Raw genomic sequence first — 21,684 nt, forward strand, 5'->3', positions numbered from 1 at the left:
AATAAGAGTTACAGTTAAAAATTGGAACATTAAGCCAATCTTTTCACCATCTGTAGATGTACTTTTTTGAAAAAATACAATTTATCATTTTCATTTTGGTAAACAGTAAATGTATTGTGTTAATTTTAGTCAGATTTAATCAGGAAAGGCACTTATTGAATAGACCCAAATTATGACAAAATATCTTAAGGTAGGTACTTTGACATAAGCACTAGACTTGATTAAACACACACACACACACACACACACACACACACACACACACAAAACCAATTCATGAACAGAAGAATTGTATAAGAAGAAGCTGGAAGACACATTGGATTGCTTAAGGAGGTTGTTGGAGAAGGATAAGATTCTGATAATGGGGGATTTTAATTGTAAGGAAGTGTCATGGGAAAACTGGTCAATGGAAGGAAGTGAAACTTCATGGGAGAACAAGGTTTTGGAATTGGTTATGGATAACGTCCTCACACAGTGGGTGGAGGAAAATACAAGATTTAGAGAAGATGAGCCATCTAGATTGGACTTGATAATCACCAGGGAGGCGGATATCATAGAGTAGATGAACTATAAGAGCCCTATAGGGAAGAGCGATCACGTACTTATCAAGTACATATTACGAGAAGGAGGTAAAATAATCAGGAATGAAAACTACAGGAAAGAATGGTTTAACTTTAATAAGGCAAATTTTGAACAACTTGGGAAACATTTTGAGGAAGCACAATGGGATACTTCTTTTGAGGCTGAAAATGTGTAGGAAAAATGGGCTATCTTTCTACGGATTTACAACGACGGAGTGGAAAAGTGGGTACCAAGGATGAAAGAAGGCCAGAAATCAAGAGATGAGTGGTATAATAGAAAGTGTGTAGACGCCAAGCAGGAAAAGGAGAAGGCATGGAACAAATGGAGAAAAAATATGAGGATGGATCTATGGAATGAGTACAAAAGGAAGAATAATGTTTATGTCAAAGTAAGAAGAGAAGAAAAAAGGAATTTTGAGAAAAATATTGTGGATAAGTGCAAAGACCAGCCAAAACTGTTTTATAAGTTCATAAATGGAAAGTTGAAAAATAGAGATGAGATTCAAAAAGTTAAAATTAATGGTGAAACTTTTGATAGTATGTATAAGTGAAATAGTAGAAGTGATGAATAAATGTTTCCAAACAGTGTTCACAAGGGAGAGTGAGTATGAAGGTGTAGATGCAGTGACGGGGAATAGAGTGGGTCTGGAGAGAAAACAAACATCAGCAGATGAAGTTAGAAAATTATTGGAAGAATTGGATGTGAGGAAATCAGCAGGACCGGATGGTATATCAAATTGGGTGCTAAAAGAGTGTAACCAGCAAATAGCTGAAAAGTTGAGCAACTTGATTAATGTCTCACTAGCATAAGGGAGGGTACCGAGAGACTGGAAGAGGGCTAACATCGTCCCAATATATAAAGGAGGAAGTAAGGAAGACCCGTTGAACTATAGGCCAGTGTCATTAACCCTTTCATTGCTAAATGCTTGCAGCGGGTGTTAGGCGTATTTGCTGGTGGCGCTAAACGCTCGCTGCGACCTCCAGCTGCACTCAAATCTCCCACATATGAGAGTGTTCCAACACTAATTCTCACAACACAGGATTGCCAATTGAGTGGGTTCTTCACTAAATTTGGTGGAAAATCATGTCAGCCCAGCGCGGAAAATCTATGGACGAGCAACTGGTGGATGTTGTTGACCAATATAGCGACATTTTTGCATAGCTTCACCTATCACATGACTGATATTTTGACCAAATAGTTGTAAATTTTGCAGTTGGCAATACTGCCCTGCCAGCACCCCATCATCAAGAGATCTACAGTAGTTGCCTTATGGCTGACCGTCACGCACGTATAAATGTACATCTTCATAGGCAACACCCCCTGAACGTGCCTGTACTTTTGCAGGAGAGGCTTACATTACTGAATCGTATAAATCTTGGCCTCCTCTTTCCAATGGTGTTTTTGTTTTTTAGCTGTGATGAATAGTTTTTGAGATACAGCGGTTAAAAGAGCAAGCACTAGCGTCACTTGCTGGTGGTGCTAAAAGCTCGCTGTGAGCACCAGTCGCACTCACAGCAAAAAACACCCCCTGAACGTGCCTGTACCTTCGCAGGAGAGGCTTACATAACCGAATCTTATAGATCTTGGCCTCCTCTTTCCAATGGTGTTTTTGTTTTGTAACTGTGATGAATAGTTTTTGAGATATAGCGGTTAAAATAGATCCCCTCCCCTGCTGGGGTGCCCGAGCGTGTCTGAGGGGATAGTCTCGTTGCGAGCGCTTAGCAATGAAAGGGTTAACAAGAGTAGCAAAGATGTGTGAGAAAATTTTAAAAAACAGACGGGTGAAGTATTTAGAAGAAAACAGTATATTAACAAATAGCCACTTCGGATTCAGAGGAAGACGGTCTTGTGTAACTAATCTGATCAGCTTCTATTCAAGAGTAACTGATATAATACAGGAAAGAGACGGTTGGGCAGATTGTGTGTAGCTGGACTTAAAGAAGGTGTTTGATAAAGTACCACACAAGCGATTAATATGGAAACTTAATCATGTTGGAGGACTGGGTGGTTCAATATTGGATTGGATTACGGACTTTTTGACGAAGAGAGAAATAAGAACAGTAATCAGGAATAATAAATCAAGCTGGATGGAAGTGACGAGTGGAGTCCCCCAAGGATCAGTACTGGCTCCGATTATGTTTGTAATTTATATTAATGACATGACAGAAGGGGTGACAAGCTATATGAATATGTTTGCTGATGATGCTAAAATAATGAGGAGGGTGGCTAATGAAGATGACTGTGTAGCCCTGAGCCAAGATCTAGATAGAATAAGCGAATGGTCACGCAAATGGGAAATGACATTCAATACAGAGAAGTGTAGCATGATGGAGTTTGGTAAGAGCAGTAGACGAATATTGGGGAACTTCTCTCTGAGTAATGAAATAATCATGAAAAAAACTGAAGAAAAAGATCTGGGAGTGATCATAACAGACAAGTTATCCTTTGGAAAACATATAGACTGGATAACTAAGGAAACATACAATCTTCTTAGAAACATAAAAGCAGCATTTACATATTTATTTGAAGAAATGGTGAGGAAATTAATAACATCGGTGATATGTCCAAGACTGGAATATGCAGCATTAGTGTGGTCACCTAGATTGAAGAAAGAAATTAGAAAGTTGGAAAGAATACAAAGAGCAGCGACTAAATTACCGGAAACTCTGAGAGAACATACTTATGAAGAAAGACTGGAGAAATTGGGACTAACAACACTGGAGAGCAGAAGAGAGAGAGGGGACCTAATAGCATTGTACAGGATAAAAGAGGGATTGGAGAAATTGGACAGGGAAGACCTAGTGGTACGTGACAGAAGTGTGACAAGAGGCAATGGTAAGAAATTGAAGAGTGACTGTAGGAGAGACATCAAGAAATACAGTTTTCCATACAGAAGCATATCAACATGGAACGGACTTGACAAGGAGACTGTGTGTGCGGTAGACTACAAATAGGTAAAATAGGTAAATACACACAAACATCACTGCGATAGCTCAGTGGTTAAAAGCTCTGCGCTGCCAGGCCTGGCAAGCGGAGGTTAAAGCCCCGCTCAGGCTGAGATTTTCCCGCTGACAAGGAGTGGTTACTGTCCCCCTTTGAGTAAGGGGGATGGGGTGTGTGGTGTGTGAAGGTCCCAGCAGTACCCACAGATTGACTGTAAATAGCTTGCTCTTGTCAGGAGGGCATTTGCTGGCAATTGTGAGTTCAACTCGTGATCAGGGTATGCGTGAATTACACACACACACACACACACACCACTCTGATAGCTCAGAAGATTAAGGCTCTGTCCTGTCAAATACTGCTTGGCAGGCAGAGGTTTGAGCCCCACTCAGGCTGAGATTTTTCCACTAGCAAGGAGCATCGTCGTCGTCGTCATCTCTAGATTTATACCCTCAAGGGAAGCAATCCTTTGTCGCGATGACAGCCCGCAGCGGGAGTGTCGAGGTGGTGAAGACCTCGGGTGGGTGTAGTGGGTCGCCCCCGCCAGCAGGCGCACCGAGCGGAGGCACGGGTGCGTGAGGCAACCCGTAGCAGTCGACAGCTGCCAAGAAGGGCCAACCGAGTTGCTTACTTGACGAGGGCTGGCGTGCCTCTGGGCAAGGAGCACCTCCTCCTCCCTCCTCCAAAGACTGCTCCCTCCCTATGGGGGGGAGCACAGACCTTTGCCAATGGTGGCCCGTAGCAGGGTAGCAGCGTAGCAGACTGACTCTATCGGCGACCGCAATCTATCCGATCAAGTCGATCTGTCAACGAGAACTGGCGTGTCTCTGCAAGGAGCACTCCCCCCCTCCTCCAAAGATTGCTCCCTCCCTATAGGAGGGAGCACGGGCCTTTGCCAAAGGCGGCCCATAGCAGGGTGCCGACAGACCGACTATCAGCGACCGAAACCTTGCTGACCAAGTCGGTCTGTCGACGAGGATTAGCGTACGTGTCTCTGTGCAAGGAGCATCTTCATTCTTCTTCTTGAAGATATCTCCCCTTAAGGAAGACGGGCCTTTGCCATATGTGGCGGTCCGTAGCCGAGTGTTGAAGCAATGCTACTCCTCGGGCGTGGGGTAGGGGATGAACCTGCCGGCTGGCGTGCTGAGCGGTCCCCCGCCGGCTGGCGTACCGAGCGGGCCCCCGCCGGCTGGCGTGCCGAGCGGGCCCCCAGCCGTCGGGTGTGCCGAGTGGGCCCCCACTGGCTGGCGTGCCGAGCGGGCCCCCAGCCGTTGGGCGTGCTGAGCGGGTCCCCGCCGGCTGGCGTGCCGAGCGGGCCCCCAGCCGTCGGGCATACCGAGAGGGCCCCCGCCGGCTGGCGTGCCGAGCGGGCCCCCAGCCTTCGTGCATACCGAGCGGGCCCCCGCCAGCTGGCGTGCCGAGTGGGCCCCCAGCCGTCGGGCGTGCCGAGCGGGCCCCCGCCGGCTGGCGTGCCGAGCGGTCCCCCGCCGGCTGGCGTGCCGAGGGGGCCCCCAGCCGGGGGGCGTGCCGAGCGGTCCCCCGCCGGCTGGCGTGCCGAGCGGGCCCCCGCCGGCTGGTGTGCCGAGCAGTCCCCCGCCGGCTGGCAAGCCGAGCGGTCCCCCGCCGGCTGGCATGCCGAGCGGTCCCCCGCCGGCTGGCGTGCCGAGCGGTCCCCCGCCGGCTGGCGTGCCGAGCGGGCCCCCGCCGGCTGGCGTGCCGAGCGGGCCCCCGCCGGCTGGCGTGCCGAGCGGTCCCCCGCCGGCTGGCGTGCCGAGCGGTCCCCCGTCGGCTGGCGTGCCGAGCGGTCCCCCCCCCGGCTGGCGTGCCGAGCGGTCCCCCCCCCGGCTGGCGTGCCGAGCGGTCCCCCGCCGGCTGGCATGCCGAGCGGTCCCCCGCCGGCTGGCGTGCCGAGCGGGCCCCCGCCGGCTGGCGTGCCGAGCGGTCCCCCCCCGGCTGGCGTGCCGAGCGGTCCCCCCCCCGGCTGGCGTGCCGAGCGGGCCCCCAGCCGTCGGGCATGCCGAGCGGGGAACGGGCACACAAGGCAGCCCGTAGCAGGGCCGAGCGAGCAACTCAACAGTCCACAAGCTGGCGCAGAGGCCAGGAGAGCTGCTCGCTCGACGAGTGCTGATGTTCCACTGCAAGGAGCACCTCCTCCTCCTCCAAGATTTATCCCCTAGTATCACTAGGAGAAACGGGCCCTTGTCCACAAAAATGCTCCCTCCCTACGTGGGGGAGCACGGGCTTAGCCTAATGGTGGCCCGTAGCAGGATGCCAACAGACCGATTCTATTGGCGATCGAAATCTAGCCAACCGAGTCGGTCTGTCGACGAGGACTGGCGTGTCTCTGTGAGCAGTTACTGTCCATCCTTTATAGTCTGGCTCGGCTAAACATGCGGTTCAAAGGTGCCATGTGAGGAATAATGCAAAACTACAGCATTGCCATGTTTTTAACCCCATGTTGGTTGCCTCTCCCTCTCTCTCCCGTAGCATTACCGCCACGAGGATTTGAATGTATTTTTTTCTTACTTATGTCAGCTTATTTTAACGTACATTCCTTCATGATATGATCTAAATATAATTGTGAAACTACTAACACATCCCAAAACGAAAGGGTAACTCAATAATATATATAGCATTTTTTTTAGCACCACTGTAAAATATGTATGCCACATTTCTTTATATGCTTATAAAATATCTTATCCATAATAAGTTAACTGTTCTTTCATATGTTATAATACTAAGATTAAATGTGTATGCATATTTGCTGATCATATTTGCCATGGTTTTACTTATATTAGAACATCTCTACATCGCGGGCTAGGAGACACGCGGCACCGCTGTACAATGGGATCGCTTACGCTGAACCCGCCCACAACCGATTAAGAATGTGGTCAATGATGAATTGAAGGAGTGGAGAAGTGAAAAAGGCAAGGAAAAAAAAGAGCTTTAGGGAAATCCTAGAACAACAGCAACAGGAACAGAGACAAGACATAGAAAAAGAAGCTGTGAATGTACTAAAAAATAGAGAAACAATGGTGAGAGACATGGCAGAAAAGAAAAAATGTGTTATAGTGTTTGGTGTAAAAGAGGAAAAAAAACAGTGAAGACCCAGAGATGGAGAGAGTTATGAGAGGAGTAAGGTGAAAAGTATATTGAGCTATATGAATACTGAAGAGGAGGAAAAGTTTGAGGAAGAAGCTAAGGTCCCAAATGGCAACAGAAGCCATACTAAACTGGTCATGGAAACTAAACAACTCTGAAGAGTATAAGCAAATATATGTGAGGAGAAATATCTATGAGGATGAAAGAATGAAAGTAAAGAAAATGATAAATGAAGCAAAGAAAAGAAATGATGAAAGATCAGAAGAAGAAAAGAAGAATTTTTTTTGGAGAATGAAAAATGAAAAACTAATAAAGTGGTGGATAGGAGGTGAAAAGAGGGAGTGAGGGAAAAAAGGTTTAAAGATTGCATACACAAACATAGATGGTCTTGTATCAAAGAAAATTAAACTAACTGATTATTTAATGGAGAGTTATCCAGATATTATATGTATAGTTGAAACAAAACTTTTAAAAAAAATGGAACTTGTGCTGGAGGGAAAGAGCAAGTACAACATTTGGAGAAAAAGATAGGAAAGAAGGAAAGGGAGGAGGAGTGATGATAATTACAAAACAAAACTTGAAAGTGATTGAAGTGAGATATGGAAATGACTGTGCGGAGGTGATGGTTGTGAAGGTAGTACCGGTAAAAGGTGGAGAGAAGAATAACATAATAACAACCTATGCTGCAGTTGTATGGTCGCCTCAATAAAAAGGAGAACATCAGAAAGTTGGAAAGGATACAGAGAATTGCAACTAAAATGGTCCCAGAACTCTCGAATATGACGTATTAAGACAGATTGAAGGAGATGAAATTGACGACACTGGAACAAAGAAGGGAGAGAGGAGATCTGATCACGCTGTATAAGTTGGTAAATAGGTTTGATGAGGTGGATAGAGATGATCTCTTTTCAATTGTGAGAACGCTGGGGCTGAGAGGACATGGAAAGAAACTTAATGAAGGAACCTGTTTGAGCGACTTGAAAAAGTATAGTTTTCCATATAGAAGTTTTAACACATGGAACAGCTTGCAGGAAGAGGTGGTGGAGGCGAGCAGTGTCCAACAAATGAAGGAAAGGCTGGATGAGTGTAGATATGGAGACGGGATTATTAGAGCTTAGCTCGGGCCCGGTAGACTACAAATAGGTACACACACACACACACACACACACACACACACATTCACATTAAGCTTCAATAATAGCTTTTCTTTATATTCACAGTCTAACAATGCTCTGGAAAGTCCTGTTCCCTGGTGGGAACAACCGGAAGATACCAGGGTGAGATTCTAACTTAAGCAGCTTTTTATCTAATATGCTCAGTTCTTTCACAATTACTGCTGGGTTTACATAAAACACTTTTCTCTGTACTTGCCTACTAGATTGTGATCATGGTGTGATTTGTAATAAAATAGCAATCAAGAAAACCCTTATATGCAACAAATTAGCACAGCATTAACAGTGGAAGAGCTGAGTAGCTTATTGCTACTTTCATATTTCATGTTCATTGTTATTTTAATTTTTCATTTTGGCAAAAGTTTTTAACCAAAAAGACTAAGTAATCATATTCTACAATGCTTTATATATGTAACATTATCATGCTTTGACAGTAACAAATATTTTAAGTGCAATGCATATTTTTTGTTTCACTAATGCCACATCAATTTTCATTTCCTCATTACAATTTCTAACATTAACAGGAATGGAGTCCAGGTTCACCTATTTTCAAGAAAGATGTCTTTGATAATATGGTAAGGTTATCAAAAGCCAATAATTTAGTTGTGTGTCAGTATTTATTGCACCTTTAGAATTAGGAATTGCAAAGACTTGCTTTAAAGCTTTACTAATTGGGTTTTAGTAGCTGACGTTAGAATATTCAAGAAACCAAGCATCTTTCCATATAGTAGTACAGCATTTTATATAGGCATTAATTGTGTTGTGTGTTTTCAGTAAGACCTGAAGTGGAGCATGACATATTTGAATGAAGCACTTAATGAATGTCTGCCAGTGAAAAAGGTTACCCCTTGCATTTACATGGCCAGTCTCTTATAGTCTTTTTTTATCTTAACCTTCGGCCTACAGTACCCTCTTGAGTTTTGCACTTGCTTCGTTCAGAAGGTTTAACGCTAAACTCGAGGATCGCGAAACTCGAGGTATTGAAAACACTGAAAAAGCGCTTATCTGTTCCGTCCCGTGGATTTTTTTTTTTTTTTTTTTTTTTACATGTGGGCTATGGCGCCGGTAGACAATCCATCTGGGCCTGATAGTCGGCCCCGAGCCTGTCATGGCCCAGGCAACTGTTTATTGTGGTGCTATTATAATTGGCTCAAGCTGCCCTCCTAAGCTCACTTTTTTTCCTCCGGCCTTTACTCCCTTGTTATCTCAAAATACATACCTTGGAAAAAGGAAGAAAACAGGAAGAGAGAACGGGTCGTTTTAAAGCCACAGATGAAGCCTTACGATTGGCTGAGCTCTGAAAACACGCTTGTGATTCGCTAGGAGTCAGATGACGTCATCGCCGGCGCTCACCTGGTTAGCGGCCTCGCTGCCTTGGGGCAGTATCACACTGTCCGTTTTCTTCTAACCGTTGTGGCTACTGGGAACTCCCGTGCGCCCATCCGGGAGCGAGTTGTCGGTTAACCGTAACCTGGTGTCACACTGGGCCTTTTTCTTCCGACCGCGTTGGCGGCAGCTTGGGCAACCGGCAAATCCAACTTTTCCGGGCCAAGGTCGGTTGCCCGTATCCACATCCAAAACGTATACAAAGCACTTGCCCTGTATCGACATGGCATCGTCTGCTAAAGTAAGGGATGTCGCAGCTTGTGCTGCCATTACCCAAGTTATGGACTTGTTGCATCAGTTAAATGGCAGGAAGAAGCTGTTCTGGGTGTGGTGTGTCTGAGGTTCCTCCGTGCCAGTTCTCATTGTCACCATTGTGCGTGAGCGGCCAACCCACCCATCTAGACTCCGACCACATAAACACATGGATTGAGTAACAACAAAGACACATACACACGCATGCACACACCAGACTCATCATGAACCATGGCAGATGTTTCTCACAAACAAAAATGGCTTCGCCATTTCCTAGAGTGTGTTAGAACATATTTGGTGAGTGGTTCATACAAACCAAACATATCCAATGGCAAGAAGAGAGCAGTGTTAAAGACGACTGCTCTCTTCTTGCCAAGAGCTAGGTTTGGTTCATGTGAGGCACTCACCAAATACGTTCTAACACATGCAAAGAAATGGTGAAGTCGTTTCAGTTTGTCAGAAACATCTGCAATGGTTCCTAATGTGAGGTGTGTGCGTGCGTGCGTGCGTGCCTGTGTGTGTGTGTGTGTGTGTGTGTTTGTTGTTATTCGATCCATGAGTATGGGTGGGTTGGCCGCGCACGCGCAGTGGTGACAATGAGAACTGGCATGGAGGAACCACAGGCATGTCACACCCACAACTGTTTCTTCCTTCCATTTAACTGCAGCAACAAATCCATAACTTGGGTAATGGCAGCACAAGTCGCGACAGCCCTAACTTTAGCAGACGACGCCATGTTGATACAGGGGAAGTTTTTTGTTTACATTTTGGATGTGGATACGGGCAACCAACCTTGGTCGTGTGTGACGCACACCAGGAAAAGTTGGAGTTGCCGGTTGCCCTAGGAGGTGCCAACTCGGTGGGAAGAAAAAAGCCCTGTGTAACACCAGCTTACGGATAACCGTGAACTCGCTCCCGGTTGGGCGCATGGGCGTTGCCCGTAGCCCCAACTATTGGACGAAAACGGCCATTGTGACACCGCCTTAAGACAGTGAAGCCGCTGGTAGGGTGGGCGTCGGCGATGACGTCATTGGACTCCCAGTGAATCACAAGCGTGTTTTCAGAACTGTCAGCCAATCGTAAGGCAGCCGCCTTCAACTGCGGCTTCAAAACGACACGTTCTCTCTCTCTCTCTCTCTCTCTCTCTCTCTCTCTCTCTCTCTCTTGCCATAGCCACAATGTTTGGAGGAAAATGTCCAGTGTGATACTACCTTTAAAGGTAGCGTGCGTGACGCCGATGGTAAGTAGACGTGACCCGTACGTGTCAAAGCAGCGCGAAACTCAGTGATAATGCGCGAAATTCGGGATGGTAAGAATTTAGGACTAACCGCGAGACTCGTGGATCGCGAAACTCGGATAGCGCGAAACTCGAGAGGGTACTGTATAGTGCCGGTAGGGTTTCTTGATGGGGTCTGCTAGTCAGCCCAGCCTGTAATGGTGCAGGCAAGGGTTTTTTAGTGGCACCATCTTGCTTGGTTCATGCTGCCCCCCTGAAGCTCATCTTTGATCCTCTTTAGAAGTTAGCTAGAGTTGATAGGTGGTCTTCAGGACAGCATGTGAGTAGTCTTAGGTCACTCAGCGCTGACTGAGTCAGCTTGTTGCAGGAGGCGGAACTTGCACCGAGTCCTGCATGCTGACCACTCAGCCACTGCCTACCCTTTCTCTTATCAATGTTTCTCCTCCTTGGGAAGACTTCTTAAGAATACTGATGGACCATTGTTATTTTCCTTTAAACTTAAATTTTCATTTATATATATTTGATTGATAGATTGGTGCTAATTAATGGGCACAAGACAATCATGCTTTCCTATAACAATAAACATTGGTGAGTGTGTATGATTCATTTCATGGAATCTGCCATTGTACTTTTTATATTATCATATTATTATTTATTTATTTATTTATTTATTTATTTTTATGTCCTAGCCTATAGGGCCAGTAGGCTTTCTCTGGGGGCCTGGCGGTCAGCCGAGCACATCTTGGAGCAGGCAAGTGTTCACAGTGGTGCCATCTATTCTTGGTTCATGCTTCCCCCTGGAGCTCATTCTTGATTTCCCTTGAACAGTTCCTCCAGAGTCCGGGTTGATAGGTAGTCTTCAGGACAGAATGAGGGTAGTCTTAGGCCACTCGGTGGTGACTGAAAAATCCCAAGTGGTAGAAACGGATTCAAACCCGTGTCATCCAGAACATGGTGGAACACGGGACCGGTACGCTAACCACTCAGCCACCACCTCCCCCACTATCATTATTATTATTATCATTATTATTACTATTATTATCATTATTATTATTAATGCTATAATTATCACAATTACTATTATCATCACTACTATTAGTAGTATGTAGTCATTACAACTATTACTGTCATTATTATTACTGTTTATTATTATTTTCTATAACTATTAAGCAGATTCCATGTTCAATGCCATGACGAGTTCATGAAGAGTGGAGAAGCAGACATCAGTGAAGTTGGAATTGATATCTTTAATATTTAATAATTTATTTTCCTTCTGTTACAGAGTGCCAAACAATACTGAATACTGAAATTTAGTGTGTGCAGTTCCATCTATAATATCATAATATGAAAATTTGGCAACAGTGGAAATTTTTATCCATAAAGAATATACTAATGAATATTTGAATGAAAACAAACTAGTTTCCAGTATTCTTTCTGTACACACTATAATTCATTAATTTCATACTATTAAGTGATGTGAATTTCAATTTAGAAAATCTTGGGTCATCTGTATACTCCTGAAGATGCCTCCATAAAAAGAAGATAAATGCTGCAGTATAAAAAAAGCTACATTGTCTTTATTTACATACTTGTTTACTTTTTTTTCTTGATAGATGATTGCATGTACATTGTTGCCATTACTATTCCTTGAGTGCTATAGAAGAATGCACCATAGCAGCCATTTATAGTTTCTTGTTCTATATAGTACTAGACCAAAAGAAGTCTCACTCATGACTGAGTTATCTGCTCATGAATGAGACAGGATTTTTTTTATCTCATTCTTTACCTCTGTGGTCACTGTTTGGTGTGGGTTATCATGTGTCTCTTAGTTCAAAAGTTTGTGTATGTTACTTGCAGAAAGTGAAACCCCAACCTCAGCCACCACCTCCACCACCACCACCAGCTCCAAAACAAAAAGCAAGTACTGTATAACATTAGGCTGTATTAGTTAATTTTTTTGGTAACTTGGGAGTTTACATGATTGTGTCATATATCATTTGCATCTTAGAGGATCTAAGACGGTAAGTATTCAGATAACATATCTTTTTTTTATTTACTGTGTTTTTACAGTATTTACATCAGCCCACAATGTAAACACGATCCAGGCTTAACAGTGAACTCTTAGGTTTGATGAGGAAAGTCAGAACAGCAATCCAGGTTGAGAATTCTTTATCTGAAATTCCAAAGTCCAAAAACCTCCAAAATCTGAAAGATTTTTGAATGCTGACATGTCATAAGTGGAAACTTCCACAAAGTGATGGGAAGGTTCCACCACATACAGCAGTTGTGTACTGCTCAGGGTTGCCAGGTCCATGGTTACCCGCCCAATTGGGCGGGTAAACCTACTGCTGCATTGACACCTTAGGCTACATTCACAAAGGCTTAGTGCGTAGTTTTGGGCCCTTAGTGCGTAGTTTTGAGAACATTGCGATACACAAAGCTCACGCGGTAATAACTACCAACTAATCGATGACGTCACGGGTTAGTGCATGGATTCACAAAGCTTTACCGTGCTCTGTGTGACGTTAAATTTGTTGTTAAATAACTACTGCCTCAGGAGTTTAGTAAACGCTAACAATATTATTATATTTACGTATAAATGCTTATAAATCGCGTTTTTCAACTTGAAATATAACTTTGCGAGTAGAGGAAGCCCATTTCTTTATAAAATGATGATATACACACACTTTGAGAGGCATATGATAAGTGTGGGCGGTATGGCAACATCCGGCCAGGAGATTGCCAGACCTCCCTCCTCCTTCATCTTCCTACCTCCTCATCCATTCAATCATCCATCCATCTCTACTTTTGTCCCTCCATGGGACCATGGACCTTTGTCGGGTGATAGCCCATGAGTTGGGCTGCAGATATGGCAAGACAGTCTTAACTTTTCCTCGTTCCTTCCTTCCGTCCTTGTCTGCCTCGGTATATATATATATGTGCCACATTATTTTTAATTTGCTCTCTTCCTGCCTCAATTTCCTCCTTATCTTCTTTTTCTTCCCCTTAAGCATGTTCTTAGATAACAAGACATTGAACAGCAGTCACCTTGACATAAATGTGCAGCAATCAACGAAATAATTGTTCCTAGATCATGATTTAGTACAGTTTGCCTTAAAAGAAAGAAAATGGGAAAAGAGAACAGGTTCTTTTAAAAACCAGCAGCTGGAGGGGCCTCCCTAGGATTGGCTGACGGTTTTGTGAACGTGCTTGTGATTCGCTGCAAGGGCAATGGCGTCATTAACCAATCAGCGGCCTTGCTGACTTAGCGCGCCTCTAACTACCATCTAAAGTTTGCTTTGTGAATCTGACGCTAATGTTGGTCGCTAAATCAATAGTGCGTAGTTATGTTAGTTCGTAGTTAGTGAGTATGTTTGTGAATTCCAGCCCTTGGGCGTAAAAAAATCTGCCCGCCACCACCGCGGGTTTTGGGCAGCTTTTGGGATGGGATTGGGTGGGAACACAGTCCACGACCTGGCAGCTCTGGTGCTGCAATGTGTTAGTTTGTCAGCAGTGATCACAGTAACACCTTCCCTCATTACTCATTGTGATTACTGCGTGTTGTGCGCTCTGTGGTGTAAAGATATGGTCGAAAATGTCAAAAGGGCCTGCATATTCCGAAATCCCCCCAAAAATCCAAAATCCGCAACACTTTCAGTCCCCAGGGATTTCAGATAAGGGATTCTCAACCTGTACTAACATATTCTTATATTTCCTGAAAATGTAAGAATATATGTTTTACAGGGTCAAGGTTCAGGACCACCTCCACCTCCACCAATGCCTGGACCACCCCCACCACCCCCTCAACCTGGCTTGCCGCCAAAGAGGCCAGTGTCTGCAGCAAAGAAACAAAAGCTTGACCAAATCAAGAAGGCTGCTCGATCACGACCTGACTGGAACACTTTACTACGAGACATTGAGGTGAGGTTGTGCTCCCAATATTCCCTACAATAATTTTAATTTGATTATTAAGATACTTTACTGTCAAAGATCAAAGTCAGCTTGGGTACTGGAAAAAGAGCATAAAACTAAATAGCAAATAGTGCCAAGAATTTTCAAAAGGGGTTGCCCAATTGATCCCACCCTCCTGTGTTCGTATTGTTAGCAGTTAATTTTAGGGTAGAAACAACAGAGGTGGAGAGAATGAGAAACAACAGAGGTGGAGAGAATGACAAACAACGGAAAGGTTAGGAGCTGCAGAATACAGTGTGGGAGGCAGTGAAAGAAGTCTTATAAGAGGAGTTTGTTCTAAAGCAAGCATGATTATAAATGAGAACAAAAAAAGTATACATAGTTGCAGATGGTTTTAAAAAAGCAATATAGCATACAAATGACAATTTTATACGCCTTTTAACCTGCAGAGTGGTATCAAACTTCGACGTTTACCATCATGTGACAAAATGGACAGGTCCAACCCCATGCTGCCAAACTCCAGAGGAAAGGGTGGCAAGGTATGCATTCAATTATCTTTATCATCTGTAGCATCTATAGGATTAGTATGTTTCAAATTAAATAGTTACTATGTACTGAATCTCTGTATATTTTCTCCTTGGAAGAGTAAAATTGAGAACCTAGGTCAATAGATGAAAAGCTATTGGATTAGAAAACTATCACCATAGTTACAGAATATACTAGAAGAAAAGAAACATGGAAACATTTTGAGGGTATGTTACCATTCCTTTATTATCTTTACTAATTAATATAATTAGTAGCATTTAAAATACCATATGCAAAAGACTCCCTAAACCTTTTTACCTTTTATGCTTTCATTTCAGTTTGTCTATGAATCAGAAGAGCCAATTTCTCGCAATGAACTACTTCATGAGATCCACCGAGGTGTGAAATTACGGAAGGTCAAGACCAATGACAGGAGCAAACCATGCTTTAAGACTCTTGGTGGGTGTCTAAACAGATGTAAAGTCAGTGTATTTAGTCACAACACATTGCATTGGGAGATTATGAGTAAAATAACAGAATAGAAATCAAGGTCTCTCATCCCTTTTTTGAATAGTGAAAAGCTTTAATTATAAATCTATTGCCTTTTCAGTACATATAAAGCAGTATGCAAGTCATCACCATCACTATTGTAAATATCATCATGACCCTCATCATCTTTATCTTTAAAAGTAAAGGAGGAACAGCAGAAGCAGATATCTAATGAACATCAATGGAAGGGTGTATGTGAATGAGATAGAGGGAGGGAATGCTAGAGGACGACCTCCAGTGAAATGGAGGGATAGGATGCAAGAGTACGTTAGGGAGAGGGGGGAAAGATCTTTGAGAAACTTTGAGCAGGCAAGGAGGGAGTGTCTGGATAGAGAAAGTTGGAAGCTCTTCTGCCGTGGCCATCCCCTGGTGGGAGCTCCTAGGAGCAGGCGTCGATGAAATGAATGAATGGATGGATCAATGGAAATCAGATTTTATAGATATACTATGCAAAAATTGTTAGAGAAAAGTAGGTTTAACCAGGTAGCTGCAGGGATCATGTTTCTTAAAGGCTCCTCTAAGCGAATTAATGATAAAAAATCATCACTCACATAAATCATTATATAATAAATATCAACGCATTTGTAATCAGTTGGTGCATCCTCTATTTTTGGGGGTTTATGTCAAGCCAAAAATTTGGCCCATCTCTGGCACACAGTAAAACCACAAATTTGGCCCATTGCTGCTACCGGGTTAAAACAAGTTAAAGATACCCCAAAGAATGTGCCATTAGCCTTAATGGAGAAAAAGATTTTTCTATCATGCTAATTTCAGAGTCTGAATATTCCACTAATTGCAGCTATTTGGTGGAAGACACGGAGTTTTTTTTTTTTTTTTTTTTTTTTTTTTTTTACAGTAAATGAGACAGCTCAATGCCTTCTGATGCCCATTTTGCTTTCAATTTAGACCTAGTTCATATGCCTGTGCTGATACATATTATTTTTTTCTGTAAAACGGGAAATTTTCATGTTTTCAAAGAATTTTTTTCCCTTTAGGTGTGAGAAAAGTACGGCGCCAATGTACCATGGAGAATTTAAACAAACTGGAAAATATGCCTTCTTCATCTGATGAGGAAGAAGACATTGATAAAATGAGAGATGACCTGCAGGCTACCAAGGGACAACTAGAAGAAGAGATAAAAAACAGAAAGAAATTAGAAAGGGAAAGTAAGATCTACAAGATTGATATAGATGCATTACAAGCAGAGGTAAAGAGGTTAAGGAGACAGCTAAAGATGGCAGGAATTACTGATCCAAAGCCAATGACAAACGGTGAGGCTGATGAAATTGTGCCTAAATTAGAAAAATCAATGAGTAAGCTGCGCATGCATGAAGATGAGCCTTTAGACTTCAATGAGCTAGATACTTTAGAGACTGAAATCAACAACCTCAAAACTCAAGTAGATTCATACAAGAAACAGTCAGATGACTATATGAACAGATACAATGAGGTGGTCCAGAAATTGATGGTATCAGAAAACTCTGCCGCCGAATGGGAGCTCCGCAGTAACTACTATGAAAAGAAATTCAAAGCTTTACAGAAAGAGCATGGTATTGAACTCCCAGACATAGCAATTATTGGAGTGCAGACAGATCCTATAGATATTGCACCACCTCCATCACCAACAGAAGACAGAAAACCTTTCCCTATGCCATCAAAATCAGGTTCCCGCAGGAATTTTGCATCATCGATCCATAAAATGGAAAGTTTCATGGAAGAAGAGGAAGATGATGAGGATAATGAGGATGAGGATGATGAAGAGGAAGAAAGTGAAGAAGAATCTGAAGAATCAGAAGAAACAGAAGATGAAGATGAAGAAAAGGCAGCTGAGAAAAGGGCTCAAAATGCTGCCCGAAGAAGAGAAAGAGACATCAAGTTATTGATTAATAAACTTGATAACATAAAAACTAAAGAAGATAGAATAAGAGATGAGAGGAAAACACTTAAAGACAGAATCAAAAAGTGTCACACTGCCACGAAGACTGAAAGACAACAGTATTTCAAGACTAAGGAAGAAGTTGATGAAATGGCTAAAGCTTTCAAAGCATCTGATGATGAAGACAGCAGTGAGGATGAAGAGAGTGATGATGATGAGGAAGAGGAAATACCAAGAGAAAAAGAGGAAGGTGAAGAGTGGTGGCTTGATGACACAACCAAGAAGCCAATAAAACTTAAAAAGAGAAAGAAGAAGAAGGCCAATGATGATGAAGAGGAAGAGGAAGACAGTTCAGAGAAATTGCCAAATTTAGATACACCAACATGGAGCGAGTCTGAGCAAGAGGTAAGTGAGGTAGAGGATGAACAGAATGATCCCGAGAAACGATTATCACAACTTAGAGGAAGAACGCAAAAACATGAACGGACACTCACTACCCTCAGAAAGGACATTAGCCATCTGAAGACTCAGTTAACACGTTCTGAGGAAATGTTAGCTGCAGAGAAGAGGAGGCGCCAGAGACTAGATGAGGAGTTACACATAATGTTGGCTGAGCTATCATAGTTTTGCTGTCAGGTAAAGTGAATGGAAGTATATAGTGGATAAAAATATTGTAAGCTTTTTAATATATTAATTAAAGAGGATATATATGTATGTCAGCGTATGAATGGTTGAAAGAGTTGAATGACCAGTCACTGTGTGGAAGAATTTGAATGCATTTTTGTGCTTCAAACAGTGGGTGATTATTGTTGTAATATATCTGCGTGCTTGAGATCACTTGTGATAAAAGGCCATAAATATGTGACCAATATATGGCTTCACTGCTCTTGACTAACCCATTTCAGTGTAGCACATTGGATGTAGGCTAGTTAGTGCAAGCAGTCAGTGCTCCTTCATCTAGTGGCCAATCAGTTATCTCGTTATTTATATACATTAACTTACGTATGGAGAAAATAAAGCTCGATATGGCACATTTTTTCTCATTACCTGCCACCTGTATATTTTTAATCTAAGATAAGTACATCAGGGTCATTCCTAGAAGTCAGCTGCATGTAAGGCGGCCATAGGCCAAGCCATCTTAACCCTAGAACAGTCGACGTATGAAATTGCAATGATTAAGATCGACGTGTGCCAAATGGAATCACAGTAGGAAAAAATAAAAATAAAATATGAAAACATGCTTTTTTTTTCATTCCAAATGGTACTGTGGTACAAAAATAATGCTTGTAGACTGCTACTGGCTGTAGATGACTGTAATTAAGTAAAAATAAATCCGACTTTGAGATGATTGAAAAAAATATCGAAAGAAAAAAAAGTATTGAGAACTTAATCCTCAAACCCAAATATATGAAATTCAGCAAAAAATAGCTTCTACACTAAACTAGAAGGTACACTCGATGTCCCAGTCTGCCTGCCAACCCTGGGCTGCACAAAAATCAAGGTGCCTGGAAATGCCTAGAAATGGGTGATTTTGTACTTGCATCTTTGGGTAACATGCAGCCTGTATAGCCCTTTTATTTATTTATTTTTTATAAAAAATTTAGTAATATCTTTAGTAACGTCAATTTAGTAAGGAGTGGAGTGTGGAGTGGTGGAGTGGGTGAAACATGGTGCATAGAGATGGTTTGGACACGTGATGAGAATGGGGAGAATTAATTCATGAAGAGTGTATGAGGGAAGAATTCAGGGAGGGGAAGACCACCTCTGAAGTGGATCAATAGGGTGAGTGAGTATTGGAGCGAGGCACTTCCGCCATGGCCACCCCCAGGAGGGTAGTTCCTGCGAGGGAGCAAGGCGTCGGAGATAAAGATAGATAGATAGTAATGTCTGATAAGTCATTGAACTCCTCAGAGTTCACTAGGTTTCCTAAGTCGTGAATCTCGTGTGTTCCTAGGCCATGACCACATCTACAATAAAAAAAAGAGGAAAAAAAAAAAAAAAAAAAAAAATATATATATATATATATATATATATATATATATATATATATATATATATATATATATATATATATATATATATATATATATATATATATATATATATATATATATATATATATATATATATATATATATATATATATATATATATATATATATATATATATATTATATTTAGCATAATATGGGTCAAGTTTACTAAATAAACATTATAATCATATGACTGAAACACTCGAAAATTTCGCGTCATCATATCACAACCCAATAAGATGGATACTTTCACTTAGGTTTTTTTCACATCCTGAAACGTATACGGTCGACTTGTGCCAATTGGATACACAGAAACTTACCGCACCTAGAAATAAAGCCAGCTCAGAGCATTAAATCACGTATACATTACCTCCAGGAGTAAGTGGCATACGTGTACTGCCCTGAAGTTTGGGGCACCAGCCTGGTAATGGTGATGCCAGGTGATGCAAATTAAATCAAAGGAGACGGGGAAATAGGGGGTAATAAAATAAAATAAAAACTGAGGCCAGAAACTCACCCTGAGGGTAGTGCTGCCACCACCCGGCGATCTAAGGGCGAACAGGGTCACCCCTAGCTCGTAGGGAACCTTAAAATTTAAATAATTCAAAACAGGGGACTCAGGGGAGGGTTTCCGGGGACTCTAGAAGAGTTAGCGTGGACGTGCGGAAGTGTGGCCGTCTGGGTAAACACTCACGTCAACAATAACACCAAAGGCGACAAGGAATTGGCTATAGATATGATAATGTACATTTATTTGTTTGCTTTCCGATCAAAGAATGAATTCTAGACTGCCGAGTCAGTATTGACTCATTGAGGTGGGTAGACGAGGGACCTTGGCGGCCACCTGTCGCGGACCACACGTAATAAACACCTCGAGTACAAAATATACCTAAATTCGTGAATAATAATCATACATAGTATAGAGGGCACCACCGTGCGGTTTCGCACTCTCAAGATAATACACTTTACAACACTAGATATCTGTTGCGTCCTGCCGACTCACAGAATTAGACAAAGAAGTGATTTACTCACAAGAAATACCAGACTCATTGATGAATAACCATAGGGCTACAGGGGAAAACGAGACCGCGAGGAGACACACCGACAACGTACGGTGCTCAAAATGCAATAACTAGAATACAATTTTCCTCCTAACTCTCACATTTACAGAACACTGACTTTTATGGGGAGTTAACGTTACGAACTTGGTTTATGGCGAAGAGTAAATTAATTAAGGATTCGACTCCCGTGTTCTGTCAGCGGCTAGGTGCGCACACCGGGTGCCTCTTCACTATAAACCAGTATAACGTTACTCAACTTTGAGGGAATTGTTAAATCATAAGGGTGAATATGTATATTTACCTAGTTGTGAAATACAGGTGTGTGTGTGTGTGTGTGTGGGTGTGGGTGGGTGTCGCGGCCAGTGACTGGCGCCGACGGCCCTGTGGTGAGGATCGAGGAGGTAAGATATGAGTCACGGGGGGTAAACATGAATTTTTTTTTTACTTGGTTACTCAACTGGGAGACTACGTATTTTACGGGCGAGTAAGAAATAAGTTAACTTAGTGGGGAAGCAAGGGGTTTTGTCACTAGGGGAGGGGTGATGAGCACTGGGATATGGGGTGCTTTGGGGGGGCATGAAGGCACATAACTGTGGTGAGGAGGAGGTAAGATGAGTTCTTATGGGATTTGCCCCCTAAATAGGAGGAACGGGCCTTTGTCTTTAGATAGACATGAAAGTAAAGCTATTGGGCGGTAGTTTGAGGGATTGGAGCGGTCACCCTTCTTAGGCACAGGCTGTACAAAGGCATACTTCCAGCAGGAAGGAAAGATGGATGTTGATAGGCAGAGACGAAAGAGTTTGACCAGGCAGGTTGTCAGCACAGAAGCACAGTTTTTAAGGACAATAGGAGGCACTCCATCGGGTCCATAAGCCTTCTGAGAGTTGAGGCCAGAGAGGGCATAGAAAACATCATTATGAAGAATCTTAATAACAGGCATGAAGGAGTCAAAGGGGAGGATGAGTAGGAGGAATATGTCCAGAATCGTCCAAAGTGGAGTTGTTACAGAAAGTTTAAGTGAAGAGTTCAGCCTTAGAGATAGATGAGACGGCAGTGC

At 42.9% G+C, this 21,684-nt stretch overlaps 2 protein-coding genes across 28 annotated transcripts in view; one reads left to right on the forward strand and one right to left on the reverse strand.

Moving 5' to 3' along the window:
• The window catches only part of LOC127004412 (trichohyalin-like), a 72,318-nt gene extending 53,549 nt beyond the window's left edge, over positions 1–18,769 (forward strand). For 20 of the 26 annotated variants that reach the window (XM_050872257.1, XM_050872266.1, XM_050872272.1 and 17 more), the window contains 7 exons: positions 7,845–7,901; positions 8,321–8,371; positions 12,529–12,588; positions 14,416–14,592; positions 15,033–15,122; positions 15,447–15,567; positions 16,653–18,769. In XM_050872257.1, the coding sequence (XP_050728214.1) occupies positions 7,845–7,901; positions 8,321–8,371; positions 12,529–12,588; positions 14,416–14,592; positions 15,033–15,122; positions 15,447–15,567; positions 16,653–18,157 (2,061 nt within the window). In that variant the 3' untranslated portion in view covers positions 18,158–18,769. The remainder of the gene's footprint in view (positions 1–7,844; positions 7,902–8,320; positions 8,372–12,528; positions 12,589–14,415; positions 14,593–15,032; positions 15,123–15,446; positions 15,568–16,652) is intronic. The other 6 variants (XM_050872175.1, XM_050872187.1, XM_050872197.1 and 3 more) reach the window with 2 other exon arrangements.
• The window catches only part of LOC127004501 (uncharacterized), a 110,588-nt gene extending 89,663 nt beyond the window's left edge, over positions 1–20,925 (reverse strand). Inside the window, exon 1 of one of the 2 annotated variants that reach the window (XM_050872293.1) lies at positions 20,084–20,925. The gene's annotated coding sequence lies outside the window, so the exon portion shown is untranslated. Of the gene's footprint in view, positions 1–9,015; positions 12,523–20,083 lie in introns of those variants that run through there. The other variant, XM_050872310.1, reaches the window with a different exon arrangement.
• Between the last annotated feature and the right edge of the window lie 759 nt (positions 20,926–21,684).

This window comes from Eriocheir sinensis, chromosome 3 (assembly GCF_024679095.1).
Source record: "Eriocheir sinensis breed Jianghai 21 chromosome 3, ASM2467909v1, whole genome shotgun sequence".
Lineage (NCBI taxonomy): Eukaryota > Metazoa > Arthropoda > Malacostraca > Decapoda > Varunidae > Eriocheir > Eriocheir sinensis.